At 44.5% G+C, this 17,280-nt stretch overlaps 2 protein-coding genes across 3 annotated transcripts; one reads left to right on the top strand and one right to left on the bottom strand.

Moving 5' to 3' along the window:
- Nucleotides 1-68: 68 nt before the first annotated feature.
- Nucleotides 69-8,369, bottom strand: znf142 (zinc finger protein 142). 2 transcript variants are annotated; one of them, XM_023336765.1, is made up of 8 exons: nt 7,889-8,369; nt 6,581-6,691; nt 6,417-6,485; nt 5,465-6,280; nt 4,852-5,029; nt 1,777-4,441; nt 688-793; nt 69-608 (listed from the first exon to the last, which is right to left on the bottom strand). In XM_023336765.1, exons 2-8 carry the CDS (start codon nt 6,687-6,689, stop codon nt 88-90), a joined length of 4,464 nt encoding a protein of 1,487 aa, XP_023192533.1. In that variant the 5' UTR covers nt 6,690-6,691; nt 7,889-8,369; the 3' UTR covers nt 69-87. The 2 variants fall into 2 exon arrangements, with proteins under 2 accessions (XP_023192533.1, XP_005798216.2); XM_005798159.3 differs by lacking the exon at nt 7,889-8,369 and having other exon boundaries at nt 6,581-6,751.
- A 315-nt stretch (nt 8,370-8,684) lies between these two features.
- On the top strand, nt 8,685-12,398 carry LOC102234420 (mitochondrial chaperone BCS1). Its single transcript, XM_005798160.2, has 7 exons — nt 8,685-9,117; nt 9,733-9,872; nt 10,013-10,207; nt 10,290-10,353; nt 10,425-10,597; nt 10,674-10,791; nt 11,890-12,398. The coding sequence occupies exons 1-7, from the start codon at nt 8,798-8,800 to the stop codon at nt 12,140-12,142; spliced, it is 1,263 nt and encodes a 420-aa protein (XP_005798217.1). The 5' UTR covers nt 8,685-8,797; the 3' UTR covers nt 12,143-12,398.
- Nucleotides 12,399-17,280: the final 4,882 nt, after the last annotated feature.

Raw genomic sequence — 17,280 nt, 5'->3', positions numbered from 1 at the left:
GGCTCATTTCTTTGTTCATAAACACGTTTACAGTTTTTTTCTCAAATGGAACCAAGAGTCCATAAATATTCATACATCTCAGAATCTTCACTGGGTTTCGGTGTTTTGTTTTGCTGCTGCGTCTCCTTCAGAAACAGCTTCTTCGTTCCTGGCTGGAGGACGCTGCTCCCTGACCGCCGCGGCGTGCGGCGCCCCCTGCAGGGCCTCCTTCAGGGTGAGGATGCTCCGGTCTGAGTCCCGCACCACGCCCTGCTCCGCCGACTCCTCGGGATGGTGCCGCCTCAGATGTTTGACCACCTGGAACCGCTGCTTGGCTCTGTAGGCGCAGTGGCGGCAGGAAAATGGCCGCCGCTCCGTGTGGGACAGGAAATGATGTCGGAGACCCGCCGGCCACCGGAACGATTTCTGGCACAGTCCGCAGGCGTACGCTCGGTCGTCCGTGTGCTTCTTCTGGTGGGTCTTCAGGATGAAGCTGGTCTTAAAGGCTTTGCCGCATTTCTCGCAGATGTAAGGTCGAAGGTCGCGGTGCTGCGTGTCCCGGTGTGCGCGCAGGGCGTCTGCTCGGTTGGTGCGGTACCCACACTCATCACAGGGGTATGGTTTCTCCCCTGGAGGATTAAAGAATTCAGCAGATAAGTCAGATTGCCACTTGATTCTGGTGTTATTGCTGCGTTCTGACGTTCGTGCCTGTGTGCCGCATCATGTGGTACTTCAGCTGCGTCGCCCATTTGCATTTGTAGCCGCACTCTGGGCAAAGGTACTTCTTCTCTTCTTGGTGAACTCTCATATGCAGCTTTGGTAGAAATGAATGGAAAGTTAGATGATTCTTATTTTATTTACAACAAAGCAAATAAATTCAGCTTAAACACACGGCTGACATATTAGTGAGGTGAAAACCCGAATGCTGACCTCAGGACAGCGAAGCAACCAGAGAAACTTCCACATATCATAATGCTAATGCTAACGTGCAACACCAAAATGCTAACTAGGTAACTAGGTTAGATACAACTCAAAGTACCCAGATTGCTGAGGTGATGCATTCTGGGTACAGAAAAAAACTGAAATTTCTAAACCACATCCTGCATGGAGAACGTGAGGAGAGGAAACAAGTGCTGCGTAAACCGTCTTCACCTACTTCAAAATAAGAGCGTGAATATTAATGTCTAACTACTTAAAGAAGAGTAGTGCTTTAGAATTTATCTGGAAGAATTAATTTATGAGAAGCTGAGTGCACTAAATGTTTTCAATGTTAGTAAAAATGCTAAAGCGTAAATTGATAAACTAGCTCCGTTATTGTCGTTTTAGCTCAGGGGTGTCCAAAGTGGGTCCTGGAGGACCAGCATCCTGCATGTTTTAGTTCTCTCACTATGGTACCAACAACCTTTTCAGCAGGTCAGTGTTCTTCTTAGGCCATTTGACGATCCATCATTTGATCCAGGTGCGTTAAACCAGGGAGAAAACTAAAACACGCAGGATGCCGGCCCTCCAGGGCCCACTTTGGACACTCCTGTTTTAGCGGATTGAGGACGCAGAGTGCAAATCAATGATGAGGGACAATTGGGCAGAACTTCAACCACTAGACAGCAGCAAACTGCTTCCAACATGATCCTTGGTATGTGTAGAATTTGCATCAGTAGGCATTAGCGTAACATAACCAACTCTGGCAGGATTAAGACCAGAAGTGGTTTGAGGAAATTTCACAATGACAATCTAAAACCTATACAACAAGAAAGTTGCATTAATTTTGATATCTGGGTTGGTCACCCAGGTGTCTACCTTCAGCCTGGACGGGTCTGAGCAGGCGTAGCTGCACTGCTCACAGCTGTACGGTTTCTCCCCGGTGTGAATGCGAATGTGCCACGTGATCTTCTGCTTGTTCCGGGTTGCGTACTCGCAGTCTGTGCATTTGTACATGCGCTTGGTCCCATGTGACCGGAGGTGCTGCTCCAACACCAGCTGATGCCGACAGGTGAACTCGCATGTGCTGCAGCGCAGAGGCTTGTCCTCTGATGACCCGTCCTCATGTTGGCTCAGAAGGTGCTGCGCCAGCAACGGCCTTGTTTTGGCTGCGAAGGGGCAGAGCTGACACGGGTGTGCCAGGTGAGTCCTCTGATGAAGGCCGAGGCTTTCTTTACTCTGAAACTCCTCCTGGCAGGTGCTGCATTTCACCTCAGGGTGTCTGCTCTGCTGGTGCTGCTTCAGTGTCCCTTCGCTGCTGCCTGTAAAGTCACATTTCTTACATGAAAAGCAGGCCTGAAGTTGATGCGCCCGTTTGCAGTGGTTCCTCAAGGCAATCTCAGAACTAAACCGAGCGTTGCAGTGACTGCAGATGTGCTGCAACTCCCCCGAGTGACACCGGCGGCCGTGACGTCTGACGTCGTCGAGGGCGTAGCCGGCAAAGTCGCACAGCGGGCAGAAGTGTGTGGGCTGTTTGTCGTGGATGCGTCGCTTATGCTGGCGCAGTTTGGACACTGAGCCGAAGGTTTTGTGGCAGGCGTCGCAGCTGTGACGGCCGACACCCGTGTGCAGAGACTCGTGCTCCTCCAGGCGATAGCGCCTGGAGGAGCTGAAGGAACAGTGGCTGCAGAAATACATCCGAGCGCCTTCACGCTGCTGGCAGTGAAACCGATCCTCTACTGGATCCTGAAGCTTTTCCTCCTTATGATCAGAAAGAATGTGACGGGATAGAGAACGTTTGGATCTGGTTGAATAAGGGCAGCTGGGAGACCGGACCTCAAATGGCTTCAGACGGCCTTTCTTTTCGGTCACAGCTTTTCTCTGACTACATCTTAATGCACAGTTTGGTCGGTTTTCTCCTGAACTACCATCATTGGTCTTTCCTACATGCTCCTCCATACTTTTGAGTTTTTCACTCCCTTCTTTGTCCGTTTCAGAAACGATCTGACCTGAAGTCTCTTGGCAGGCCTGGAGGTGTTTTTTAAAAGTTGCCAGCTTGGCTGAGGAAAAGCTGCACAGCTCACATTCAAATTTACCGTCTTTTTTAACATAAAGGGCTTTGCTCTGTGCTAATTTAGATGTTTTAGTTAACTCTTCCTTCGTATTTGCCATGATTTGACCAGCCTGAGGTTCTGACACGGTGGGTGTTTGGTTGTGGGCGGTGCATGGTTCTTGTTGTTGATGTTTCAGTTCTGTGGACGTCTCGTTTGCAGAGGACAGAAGTTCAGTCTGATGTGAACTTGTTTCTCTGTGTGATCGTCCGGATTCTGCCGGCGCAGCAGCAGGATTTTCTGGTGAAGCCTTGTTGGGTGGAGGAGCAGGATGCTGATGTTTAAGGTGGTGATCAAACCTTCGCCTCTGTTTGAATCGCTCCCCACACGACGGGCACTCGTGTCCCTTCGTCCTGCGGTGACACCGATTTCTGTAGTGCTGGTCCAAAGCCGTCTCCTTGCTGGTTACGTAGGAACATTTGTCACAACGGTAAACGGCTTCAGATGGCACCGCCAGCATCTGGACCCGTCCCTCTAGAACCATGGCGTCTGCTTGGTCCTTGTCGTGTTTCCTCAAAGCTTTCAGTCGGACCTCAGAGTGTGACGGGTCGGTTTCCTCGGTTGGGAAAGCAGAACCGATAGTTGAAACTTTATTTTCCCCCTCGGGTGTGAAGGTCCGACCGTCCATAGACTCAACGGATCGACTCGGGTTGGTCGGAGGCTCACTGGCATCTTCTACGTCACTTTGCTCACCAGGTCCGTCTTGCAGTCCCAGATTGTCTTCCTCCAATGAGCTGGCAGGTGTGGACGGGTCTGGCGCGGTTAAAGGCGGTGTGCTTCGGCAGATTTCGTTCTCATTTCTTAAAGCTGTGTTTTGGTCCTCGACGGTCGGTAGAGTGGTCAACAGCAGGGTACAGTACTGCTCCGGACTGCTGGCGGATCTTTCAGAAACTTCTTGGGCGAGAACCGAACCGTCGGCTTGAGAAGCGGCAGAGCTTTCTGTGCAGGCACCGGTTCCTGACTGGTTCTGCTGTGTACCGGCAGCTGGTGGTTTGGACTTCCTGTAAAAGTCCTCCATGAACTCTGCTGACTTCCTCTCCTGTTCCTTGGCTGCATAGTTCTCCAGCCAGGCTGCGTCTCCAGGGACGTAGCCGTGGACCTTCCTCTTGTGCAGGAAGAGGCTGATGCTGCTGTAGGACGAGTAGGAGCAGAGCGCACAGCGAAACTCCTTCAGCTTGGTATGTTTGCAGTTCTCGTGGTTCTGGAGTGCCTGCCGGTACCAGGTGGTGTATGAGCAGTACTTGCACTTATAAGCAGCAGATTTCTTCTCCTCTCCAGAATGTTTGGCCAGCATGTGGTTGCGGAGCTCATACTTGCGCTTGCAGGCGTAAGCGCAGATCTCACACATGAGCGATTTAGCTTGATGCCGTAATTTGTGACTCTTCAGCTGATCCATTCGGTGGCATCGGTAGGAGCATTGATCACAGGAATATCTAGGAGAGACAGGCGGGTCATTTGGGTCATCTGACCTTTTACCAGAGAAAAACAGGGTGGTTCGTTTTCCAAGTCATATTTTGAACATGCATTTATAATGCTACAGTTTCAAACTAAATACTTAAATTACAGCTAAATATTTACTTTACAAACTAAATATTTAGCTCCAAGCTAAATATTTAGCTTGGAGCTAAAGTCCAAGCTAAATATTTAGCCAGTCCTGTTATTTGCTAATAATTTAGTTAGCAAATAGTTTATTTGCAAACTAAATATCGCTAACTCATTATTTAGTTAGCAAGCTAAATATTTAGCTTCAAAATAAATATTTGCGAAAGGATATTTTTAGGTGGTTAAATGATTTTTGTTTCCACAATAAACACAGGGACCATTTGAAAAGTGTGTTTTGTACCTGAGCTCTCCGGCGTGTTTCCTCATGTGGACGGTGAGGTAATGCTTCCACTTGGTGACGTAGCCACACTCAGCACACATGAAGTTCTTGTGCTCAGTGTGAACCAGCATGTGTTTGGACAGGTAGGACTCGTCTCTGCACCTGAACTCACACAAGCTGCACTTGTGAGGTTTCTCACCTGGAGAGCAAACAGACGGTTCAGCCACAGCCAGAGAAACTCGTCAGTTGGTGAAGTTAGTCAGTCAGAAATGAACAGCAATAATTTGGATTATTCATTTATTATTCATTTTTCACCATGTTATTCATTCATTTATAAATGTCACAATTTCAAGCTATATAGTTACTTAAAAAACTAAATATTTAGCTTGATATTTTGGCCAGAGCTAAGTATTTAGTTCAGAGATAAACTTCAGCTGCAAAGTAAATATTTAGTTAGCAAGCTAAATGTTTAGCTCAAAGCTAATTTGAAGCTAAATATTTAGTTTGGTGACTAAATATTTAGTTTCAAATTGTGATATTTAGAGGTGAATGAGTAACACGGTGGCAGTGTGAATGAAAACCAGCCCAGGTTTAGTTTTTCTGAAGAACCCGGATCGTTTCTGTTCCTCCTCACCGCTGTGCATCAGGATGTGTCGCTTCAAGCCGCGTTTATGCGCCGTGACGTAGCTGCACCGAGAGCAGCGGTGGATCTTCTCGTTGGCGTGCAGACGCGCAACGTGCTGCTCGTGCTCCACGGGGTTAAAGGTCACAAAGGGGCAAAAGTCACAGCAGAGCTTTTGTTGGCCGGTGTGGCCGAGTCGCCGGTGCTGCAGGAAGACGTTCTTATTGGAGCAGGAGAAGCTGCAGTCTGAGCAGTGGTAGGCCAGGTGGGTCCGGTAGTGATCCTCCATGTCTGCAGCGCATTTGAAGACGGCGCTGCAGGCGTGATGACGACACTCCGCCGCTCTGACCCCGTGCTCCTCAGCGGCGTGTCTGAGCAGGTCTTTGCTCTGGGAACTCTGGAAGGAGCAGCCGTCCTGGAAGCAGGACACCAGCGCCCCGTCCCTCCGGATGTTGTGTGTCTTCATGTGAGCCTTCAGGGTCCGGCTGTGGTGGAAGCTCTGACTGCAGGCGGGACAGAGGAAGCTCTGGCTGCTGCCAGCGTCCTCTGGATGCACGCTGGCCAGGTGGCGCCGGACGGCGTTTCTCTCCACGGCTGAATAATCACACAGGTGGCAGCGGTGGGCCTTCTCCCCGGCCTCCCGGAGGCGGTGTATGCGCAGCTTGCTCTGGCTGGTGAAGAATCGGTCGCAGGTGGGGCACTGGAGGCTCGGGTCGGGGAAGTGCAACCGAAGGTGCTCCTGCAGGTGGGAGCGCATCTTGAAGCAGCGGCGACATTTGGGACAGGCGTGGGTCCGATAAACGTCCTCTGATCCCTCAGAAAGGTACGCTGGAGGACAAGAACAAACAACCCCTCCTTCTTAGAAAGCACGTGGCGACAGTGGAGAGAAACGACTCCTTTAAATGTGAAGACACCTCCAGCAGAACCAGGGTCAATATGAGTGACCCCACCTCCTGAGGTTTACCTGCAGGTGGCGCTGAAGTGTTGGGGTTGTTTTCTGGTTGTTTCCCTGCTGGTGACCGGCTCCGGCTCCCTAAACACACGGGACGTTTTCAGGATGAAGAAGAAGAAGAACAATCAGCTTCTGCTGTTCTACATTGGGTTCTGATGTCTCCTCCAGGTGTTTACCTGGACCCGTCCGGACCGGCAGCTTTGGACAGCGGTGGGAGACGGACATGTATGTGTTTGAGAAGTTCTGTCCACATTCACCACATGATGGTTGCACCGCCTCCATCATGCCTGAAAAATACAAGAAGCTTCAACAAATCCTGATTTCCTTACAATTTAACCTCCTGAGACCCGGGCTTTTATTTGATGTGCATTTTTTATGTCTCCTTACTATTTGGGATTAGTATGACCTAATTTTAGTTGAAATTAAATTTTAGCTTTCTATGTGCTCTTGAACTATGTCAAAACCAATGCCCTCATATGAGGACAATGGGTCTGTTTTTGCATATACATTTCTCCTTGTCATTTGGGATCATAAGGACCCAATTGGCCTAAAAATGAAATTTCAGCTTTCTACAATAAGTGGTTATCTCAAAACCCAATGTCCTCAGACGAGGACATTGGGTCTATCTGTGTGACGATAAGACCATTCAATCAATGTTATTATTTATATCTGTGTTTACAAAAATGTAATGTCCTCGTATGAGGATGCAGGGTCTCAGGAGGTTAAATTAATAATCTAAATTTGGAAAAATATCTTTGAATCTTTTTGAAAATGAATCTTTTTGATCCAGCTAATTTATCATTTATTTTCAGCACCGCCCCTGATGTCTTGTTTACTCCAGCCTTTTATCAGTGACAGAGAAGATTTGATGCTCTTTTTAACCAGGTTCATGAATCCACTTTAGCAGAAGAAAACTGGAAATTTGCCTCGGAGCAGTGATTCTCATGACCCAAAAGGGTATGGACTCAAAAAATAATAGACAAAAGTCCTAAAACATGATCTGCACAAAAAAAAAAACAGATTCCAGATTCTCCTTCTACTGTCTGATTGAAGTTTCATTTGAAATAAGAGGAAGTATGAAGGAAAGGGCCGAGACGTGACCAATCATCAGTAAAGCAAGGTGGAGGCTGCGTCATGCTTTGGGCAGACATTTTCAGCCAGTAGTGTGGGGTTTCTAGGAAACAACTGAAATTTTAGCATGAGAGGAATCCCAAACTGTCGTGAACTCCCAAAATAAAGCCGTGTTTTATTGATCATATAAAGTTTTCTGGTTGCATGTTTGAATAAATTTATGCTTTTTTCTCCAGTTTTCTCTCTGGAAAAGAATCGAGACTTTTGCAAAGTTCTGCGTCATTATGAGTTACAACCCGCTGATAAACAAGGAGCAGATCTGTGTCACGGTAACAGAGCTGCTGCAACAACAGGTAATAAACAGATTTATAATCAAATACGTCGCCAGCCAGACCTCCTGCCTGAGATCTCACCCTCAGTCCGCCTGACAAACAAAAGATCAACATTCAGGTTTCGGTTCTCATCGCCTCCTCTCGTTTCTGGACTCGTTTCTGTTGTTGTTCTTCATCTGAATCCCTGGTTACACGCAGACGGGCCTGCTGCGAGCCTCCATTTACTCATTAATGTTGAGAGAGCGGAATAGATCGACTGTTATCGCTAGCTTAGCTTAGGTTAGCTAACTGCTAATCAGACGGTGCTGAAGTTAGCTTCCGATTAGTAACTTCAGAAACAGTAAATGTTCACACAGCGGGACAAATATAAAAATCAACATTTTGATTTTAATGTATTTATTTACTTAATATAATTTCAGCTCATATAACCTTTATTTACTTGCACTGATTACTTTTTTTATTAATTAAATAATTGGTATTTGAGTGGGAATAAAAATAGGTATTTTGCGTGAGATTTTCTTTTTGTGTTTTCATAGTTAGCAGACATTCTGCACAGATTAGAAACAGAATAATCTGGAACCAGGTTCAGTCCAGGTTTAAATTGTGTAAAAAGTTTATTTAAAGTTGGGTAAAAACCCAAAATAAGAAGTGAAATTTATCTTTGTTATTTTCACAAATGGAATAAAAGTTTGACAAATAACAAGGAATCGTTAAATAATCCAGGTGTTGTACTAGAATTGAAAATAATCCCGATTACATACAAAAGTGTAATAATCATTTAATGTAGCTTCGAATCAGAAGCTAACTTCAGTGCCGATTATCTGAACACCGGAACATACAATGATAGGTATTGGTGGAGAGTCGGAATGTTTTTCCGGTAACACAGGAAGTGTAGTAAAGGTCGCTGCATCACGTGGATCCTCCAGCTGCCGTGGATTTTACATTCATTGAGTTAAAACTGGTTCTAGGAGGGGGCGCGGGGCCAGCATCATGCCGCTGTCGGACTTCCTGGACGGCCTGAAGGACAACCCGTACTTTGGTGCTGGGTTCGGACTGGTCGGGGTCGGGACGGCGCTGGCCGTGGCCAGAAAGGGAGCCCAGGTGGGCATGGTGTTCTTCCGAAGGAACTACATGATCACCCTGGAGGTTCCCAGCAGGGACAAGAGCTACCACTGGCTGCTGAGCTGGATCACCAAGCACGCCACCCACACGCAGCACCTCAGCGTGGAAACCTCCTACATGGCCCACGAGAGCGGACGGGTCCACACGCAGTTCGACTTCCACCCGAGTCCAGGGAACCACATCATCTGGTGAGGAAAACCTCCAGTTCCGTTCAGTTAAACTTTGTTGCGCATCTAAACCGGATTTTACGACTCCATGCTGCCTTTACGTACACCTCGTTAATTTAATCATCGTATCATTTTAGAAACGTCGCAGATATCTTGTTCATATAGTATGTTGATGTGTACTAATTGTAGTAGATTTCAAATAGCTATTTCAGTATATTATCCACAATATATTATTTATTATAGTACATTTTATATACAAAGTGTCCTTGAATGCAAGCGCGACCGTAACAACTGCTATAGAAGCGCAACGATTTTAAAAGATATGTTTCTGAATTGTTGATTGTGTGACCACAGTGTTTTAATATGTGGTCACACAATATTTATTGACAACTTTTGTGTAGTTAAATCATGTTGACCTTGTTTTGTATAACCTCTATTTCTTTTAGCATGAAAAAAATTCCTTATTTTCCTTATTGACCAGGGACAGCGGAGGAAAAATAGGGTTTTGGCTAATTCTGGCCCATTTACAAAAATGTTAATTACTATGCAAATAAATGAACAAATTTCAAATAAACACACGCACAATCAGTATTTGATATAAAGAAGTCAGCTGGATGTGGTCCACCTGGTCTCCAGGTACGGCAGGAAGTGGATCCGGGTGGAGCGGACCAGGGAGAAGCAGATGCTGAATCTGCAGACCGGGGCTCCGTGGGAGTCCATCACCTTCACCGCTCTGGGCAGAGACCGGCAGATCTTCTTCAACATCCTGCAGGAAGGTACACAGGAAAACGCTCAGCCTTTGATTAAGGTTGTTGAAAACGATAATCTTAGTTATCTACCAATTATTGATGAAGCTAATTATATACCTGACATATATATATATATGAAATGTGGATGTTGTGATGGTGTCGTGCAGCGCGGGAGCTGGCGCTGAAGCAGGAGGAGGGACGCACCGTCATGTACACGGCCATGGGCGGCGAGTGGAGGCCCTTCGGGTTTCCACGGCGACGCCGGCCCCTCAGCTCCGTGGTGCTGGAGGCCGGCGTGGCCGAGCGCTTGGTGGACGACGTGAAGGATTTCATCGGGAACCCGCGCTGGTACACGGACAGAGGTGAAGGACCGGTTCTGGTGTCAGGTGGTGCCGGCCCGTCCAGGTCGGGTTGCTGGTTCTGATCCCGTCTGTGTGTGTTCAGGGATTCCCTACAGGAGAGGGTACCTGCTGTTCGGGCCTCCAGGATGCGGGAAGAGCAGCTTCATGTGAGTCGTCCTGCCGCGGCGTGTCGGTCTGAGCGTTCCCGCGGTTCTGACCCGGTCCGGTTCTATTGCAGTACGGCGCTGGCCGGCGAGTTGGGCTACAGCATCTGCCTGATGAGCCTGAGCGACCGGACGCTGTCGGACGACCGGCTCAACCACCTGCTGAGCGTGGCGCCGCAGCAGAGCATCATCCTGCTGGAGGACGTGGACGCCGCCTTCGTCAGCCGGGAGCTGCTGCCCACCGAGAGTGAGAGCCGAGCAGAACAGAACCGGCTGACCCGACCAGAACTGGAACGCTGACCGGTTCTCCTCTTCTCTTCCAGACCCGCTGGCCTACCAGGGAATGGGCCGCCTGACCTTCAGCGGCCTGCTGAACTCGCTGGACGGAGTCGCTTCGTCTGAGGCCAGAATCGTCTTCATGACCACCAACTTCATCGACAGGTGCAATATTGATTATTGATCATTAATCATTGATTATTGTCTCATAATTTGTTGATTAAATGTTAATTTTTTTCCATTTTCACCACAAAAACTGCTTCAGACCTAAACATAAAATGACAATAAAATCTTTTATTTTCTGTGTTTTATATCGTTTTTTCATGAGAAAACTTTTTCTAAACTATTAGCTGCAAAGGAGAGAATATGCAATGAGTTTATTACAGATCTGATTGATTTTATGCATTTACTTTTTAACCTTAATTATTTACATATAAAGGATGTTACATGTAGCTTCACATTTTATTCTTTTCAAATCGGTGGCATTTAATTGAACTAATTTAGTTTAATGTAAATTTTTGTTTCTTGTGATCCTGTTTAGTTACAATAAAACGTTTCATGGATTTCTTTTATCACTCTTCTATGGCGGCCCAAATGGGTCAAAAAATGCTACAGCTACAATGCAACAACCAAAAGCTACACTGCAAAAACAAAAACCACAACAGCAGTAAATAAATAGGAATAAACCTGCTAGCATAGCTTTCAATGTTGCCTTTGCTTCCATTGACCCTTCTGGGCCACCGTTCTCCCCAATACTTGTCATTTAAGAGTCATTTAAACCTGTATCTTTTGGTCTATTTTGCATAATGTGTGTGTGAGTGATGCATTCAGGAACACCAAGAGAAAAATAGACTCCAGATTACATAGACAGGCAACAGTTGCTATATAATATATATAATTGGTCGTCATAATGTTATTTTATACATCATCTGTGTCATAAAAACATTTCAGATGTGTGAGACGTTCTACTGACAAATTTTATAATTTAAATTTTAAGGAGATATTTGTACTTTGAAAAATAAAAATATCATCAGCATAACCGGAAACTGTGACTTCAGTTTGACTTTTCCCGATGTTCTGAAGAAACTCAGATTTAAATTTTTATCATTTTGATCCATAGATGTGCATCTAAAAGTTTGTTCAGAACCTTTTGGAAGCTTTTTATTGTGCATCGGGCTTTGTTCTGATTTTTATAACTTAGCCGACAGCCTCCGCCTACAGTCTGCTGATATCTCTGCTAAACCGCCTCTCTTGCTCTCCCAGGTTGGACCCGGCGCTGGTCCGGCCCGGCCGGGTCGACCTGAAGCAGTACATCGGTCACTGCACCGCCTGGCAGCTGGCCCAGATGTTCCGGCGGTTCTACCCGGACCAGCCGCCGTCGGAAGGAGATCGCTTCGCTAAGCTAGCGTTAGCCGCGCACACGGAGATCAGCGCCGCTCAGGTCCAAGGACACTTCCTGCTGCACAAAACGGATCCAGCAGGATCCATAGACAATGTGGCCCAAATACGAGGATGATGGATCAGAACCGGACTCAGACTGAACAGAATAAAGACGTTATTTAACAGAAAACCTCTGGTTTATTGTTTATTAAGTACAACAATAAACCAGACAAAGTTGATTAGATATGCAGTTTATTTTATGCGGTAATATTTATTTGTAAAAAGCTGCTTGTTTCCTGACCTGAAGTTTCTAAATATTGGAGTATAAAAGATATTTTTTGGTTATCTGGGAATGTTTTATTCCACCTGCAGTTGTCTCATAAAATATTTTGAAAAAAAGTTACATATTTTAAGATGTTTTGCTGCAGATTCTGTGCTGAAATCTTTCTTTAAATGCAAACAATGTGAATCAAAATGAAAAACAGCCGGACTTCCGGTTTGAACGTCATCGTGATGGCCGCGCTGTGAACGGGCTCCCGAGAGAACCTAAGAAATTGAAAACCCAACCCCACTTAAACGACGAAAACATACCTATAAAGGTGAAAAAGAACTGGGGTGAGCGAAATACTTCAAAACCGATGCTTTATAACGCCAATAAGCGGACGTTTAAAGTCGAGAAAATATTGCTAGCATTTTAGCTAATGCCAACTGCTATTCATCTCAAACCTCCGGTTTGAAAAATTACCGCTGCACTTTTTGACTTGAACTAAACAAACAACAGTGATACTATGGCTGAATGGGAGACGGTATTGCAGGAATTAAGAGGCTTCCGACAGGAAAATAATGCGCATTTGGGGGAAATAAAAGAAGAAATTCGAAAGATGAACACCAGACTAGACGAGGCTGAGGACCGGATTGAAAAAGCGGAGGAGAGGATTTTAACCACGGAGGACGCCGTCACTGAAATAATAAAGCTACAGATAAAGCTGGAGGATAAACTAATGGACCTAGAAAGCCGTACACGAAGAGAGAACATACGCATTTATGGCGTACCCGAGGCGGCAGAACGGGACTCGGCATCAATGGGTGACTTTGTGGAGAAGTTGCTCCGTGAGGGCTTGGCGCTGTCCCAAGACGAGCTCGACATACACATTGAACGGGCTCACCGCTCTCTAGGCCCTCCGCCTCCAAGCGACGCTCCCCCGCGATCTATTGTTGTGAAATTCCTCAGTTTTAAAACCAAAGAACTTCTCCTTCGCAAGGCATGGCAGAAAAGAGGATTTACCTGGAACGGCAAGCAAGTGAATTTGGACCATGACTATCCCCCTCTGATTTTGAAAAAACGAAGAGAATACGCAGACGTGCGCAAGATTCTGAAGGAGCAGCAAATCCCCTTTCAGACTCTCTTTCCTGCCCGGCTGAGGGTGAAATATGGAGATGAAACAAAGATCTACAATACAGTGGTGGAAGCTACTGAAGACATGTCCAGTAGAGGCTACGCTGTGCGGGTCGTTAAGTCACCAGAAACGGCCCTGGAACATCTGAAGCAGCTGACCTGGAGCAGAGTACGCGGCGGACCGGGGAGTGGGCCAGCAAACAAGAGGCGGGACCCCGCAGCCGGCTACAAAGAAAAACTTAGAGCCTTCAAGAGGTCTTCTCCCACGCACAAGGAAAATTAAGGTTTATCCACTCTGTTACTAATAATCAGGACTTGTATTTGGTTTATGAAGTACAATAAGTAAATAAGGCAGGTTTCTCGCGGTGCTCTTTACACTGAGGCCATAGCCACCAAGGGCCCCTTCACTAACTGATGAAGAAGCTGCCTCTGGAGGTGAAGCAGGGTTCTCATTTGAGACCCCCACCTTGGAAGTCAAGAGTTCAGTTTGAGTTTTGTTTGTTCTTAATGTTAACTTTTTTATATGTTCTATGTTCAGCGTTTTTAAGAGTGAGCGGGGAGCCCAATAATCTTTGTGATATAATTAAGAAATGTAAGTTAGATGAGTAGCAGGTTGATAAAATTGGTGTCAAACAACATTAATGGTTTACATAGTCCAGTAAAAAGGCAGAAAGTCCTATCTAAATTTAAGAGAGACAAAACCCAAATTGTTTTATTGCAGGAAACACATCTACCGGATAGCGAGCATGTTAAATTAAACAAGATGGGTTTTAAACATGTGTTTTTTTCTTCCCACAGTTCTGGGAGGCGAAGGGGAGTGGCAATTTTGTTATCTGGAACTCTTAACTATGAACACATATCAGAGTACAAAGATAAAGAAGGTCGCTACATAATGATTACGGGCAGGATTGATGGTACCATGACCACCATCCTGAATATATACATTCCACCGGGCAGTGATTGGTCCCTGTATAGACAGGTTCTCGAAATTGCAACAACGAGGAGTCAGGGAACTTTAATATGCGGTGGTGACTTCAATATTTTATTAAACACCAAATTTGATTCTTCTAGTGGGAAAGGCGATGGACGAAATATTGGTAAGAGGATGGGACACCTCATGGACGATTTAGGATTAGTTGATGTATGGCGAGAACATCACCCAACTAATAGAGAATACACCCACTTCTCTCACCCTCATAACTTATATTCTAGGTTAGATTACATTCTTACGTTCAAGAATGATTTGTCTAAAATTAAAACCTGTGAAATCGGTCCATGTACAATCTCTGACCATAATCCAGTTTATGCTGATATTTGTCTGAACAGGAAAAATAGGTCTACAGTATGGAGGATGAACACAAATATTTTAAACTACCCAAACATTAAAGAGAATTTAAAAAAAGAAATAGAAAATTATTTAGCTCAAAATGATAATGAGGAGGTGTCACCAGGAATATTATGGGATGCAATGAAGGCAGTGATTAGAGGGAAAATAATTAGTATATCCACCCACTTAAAAAAAGAAAACATACAAAAACGTAAATACCTGGAAGATAAATTGTTAAAACTGCAACACGAACACTCTGTGACTATGAACGACAGCATTAAATCGGATATGGTAAAATTTAAAAAAGAATTAGATGACCTAAACATGGTTGAAGTACAGAAAAAAATAATTTTTAACAAACAGCAGTATTGTGATGTTGGCGGGAAATCATTAAAACTTCTTTCATATAAACTCAGAAAGCAGCAAGCAGAGAGGACTATACACAAAATAAGAAATCCTTTAGATGGCCAATTAGAAACCGAAGAGGAGAAAATTCAACAATGTTTTCAGAACTATTACAGAAAACTTTACTCCCAAACCCATGTAGATAATAATCAAGAAGTTAATACTTTTCTGTCTAAATTGGAGCTACCAACAGTGACGGAGGAACAAAATAAATTGTTAGTATCCACAATAACCAGTGAAGAAATTCACTCGGCAATTAAAAGACTAAAAGGGGGTAAAATGGCAGGGTCAGATGGATTTGGCCCAGAATGGTATAAAATAATGCAGGATCATTTGACTCCCACCTTGCAGAAAACATTTAATTGGGTAATGAAGGGAAAAATTGTACCCCCGTCATGGAAAGAAGCAATAATCTCTATAATTAAGAAAGAAGGAAAAGATAACCTAAATTGTAGTAACTACCGCCCAATCAGTGTATTAAATATTGATTATAAGCTGTTCACTTCCATCATCTCTAAGAGACTTGAAACTATCCTACCAGGACTAATACATAATGATCAAACAGGCTTTATTAAACATCGACAAACTCAAGATAACATTAGGAAAGTTTTACATATTATGAACCAGGTTCACAGACAAAAAATAGAGACTTTAGTGCTAAGTTTAGACGCCGAAAAGGCATTTGATTCTGTGAGGTGGTCCTTTTTATATCAGGTTCTTGAGAGATTTGGATTTGATAAATCTATAATAAATACTATATCTGGGTTGTATGATAAACCAACAGCCAAAATCAAAATTAATGGAGACCTTACTGAATCATTCATACTCGAGCGAGGTACTCGACAGGGTTGCTGTTTGTCGCCACTCCTCTTCGCCTTGTTTATAGAACCATTGAGCCAATGGATCAGACAAAGACGGGATATAATTGGAATAAGGACCATAGGAGGCGAGCAAAAATTGGCATTATTTGCTGATGACTTGTTGCTTGTTATGTCTCATCCTAATCTGGTTCTCCCCAAATTAATGAAAATCTTATCAGATTTCGGTTTATACTCAGGGTACAAGGTCAATGTGAACAAAACACAGGTACTAACGGTGAATTATGACCCACCAGCTGAAATTAAAAATTGCTATAAATGGGAATGGGAGGCAGATAGTATTAGGTATCTGGGGGTGGTGATCCATCGTGACCCTAATGAAATGTTTGAAGCCAATTATGCCCCCTTGAACATAGCCATAAAGTCAGATATCCAAAGATGGAACGCCATACCTTTCTTAGACCTACACTCCAGGATTGAGTCAGTTAAATTAAACATTCTCCCCCGATTTTTGTATTTATTTCAATCCCTACCAGTTCCCGTACCGTCAAAACAATTTGTAGAATGGGATAAGATGCTGTCCAAATACATTTGGAAAGGGAAAAAAGCCAGAGTCAAATACAAAACTCTACAATTAAAAAAGGAAAAAGGGGGTTGTGGGCTTCCATGTTTACGAGAATATTTTTGTGCAGCTCAGTTGAGACCTTTGATATGTTTGTGCTGTCCGGATTACACTGCAGGATGGAAAAATGTGGAAGGGGAAACGGTCAAAACAATGCCAATTAAAGCCATAATAGCTGACACAAAATTACAGAGTAAAATTAATTTGGCAGATGAACCTATATCACAAGTAATGATATCTGCATGGAATGAAGCAATTAGAATCTGTGGTTTAGAAAATGCCTCTAAACTCTTAAGATGGTGCGCTTATGATTCGGATTTCCTCCCAAATCAACATGACGATAGATTCAAGAAGTGGATTTCAAAAGGCCTAACTAATTACTATTCTTTTGTCCATAAAGGGACGTTCCAATGTTTTGAAACCCTGAAAAGAAAACATGATTTATGTGCAGATGACTTTTTTAGATTTTTACAGGTCAGAAATTATTTTAATAAAGAGCTAAAAGTACATTTACATAATTTGAGATTTGTGGAAACGTTTATATTACTAACTAAGTCAAAACCAGGTAAAACTATTTCCAGGTTATATGACGCCATCCTGCGGTGTAAGAAAGACAGCACTGATTATATTAAAGTGAAGTGGGAAAAAGAAGCCAGCCTGACAATCTCAGAAGATGATTGGGGCCACATCTGTAAGATACCATGGA

The sequence above is a fragment of the Xiphophorus maculatus genome, chromosome 7, assembly GCF_002775205.1.
Source record: "Xiphophorus maculatus strain JP 163 A chromosome 7, X_maculatus-5.0-male, whole genome shotgun sequence".
Taxonomy (NCBI): Eukaryota; Metazoa; Chordata; class Actinopteri; order Cyprinodontiformes; family Poeciliidae; genus Xiphophorus; species Xiphophorus maculatus.
This window is presented reverse-complemented; position numbering and strand designations above follow the sequence as displayed.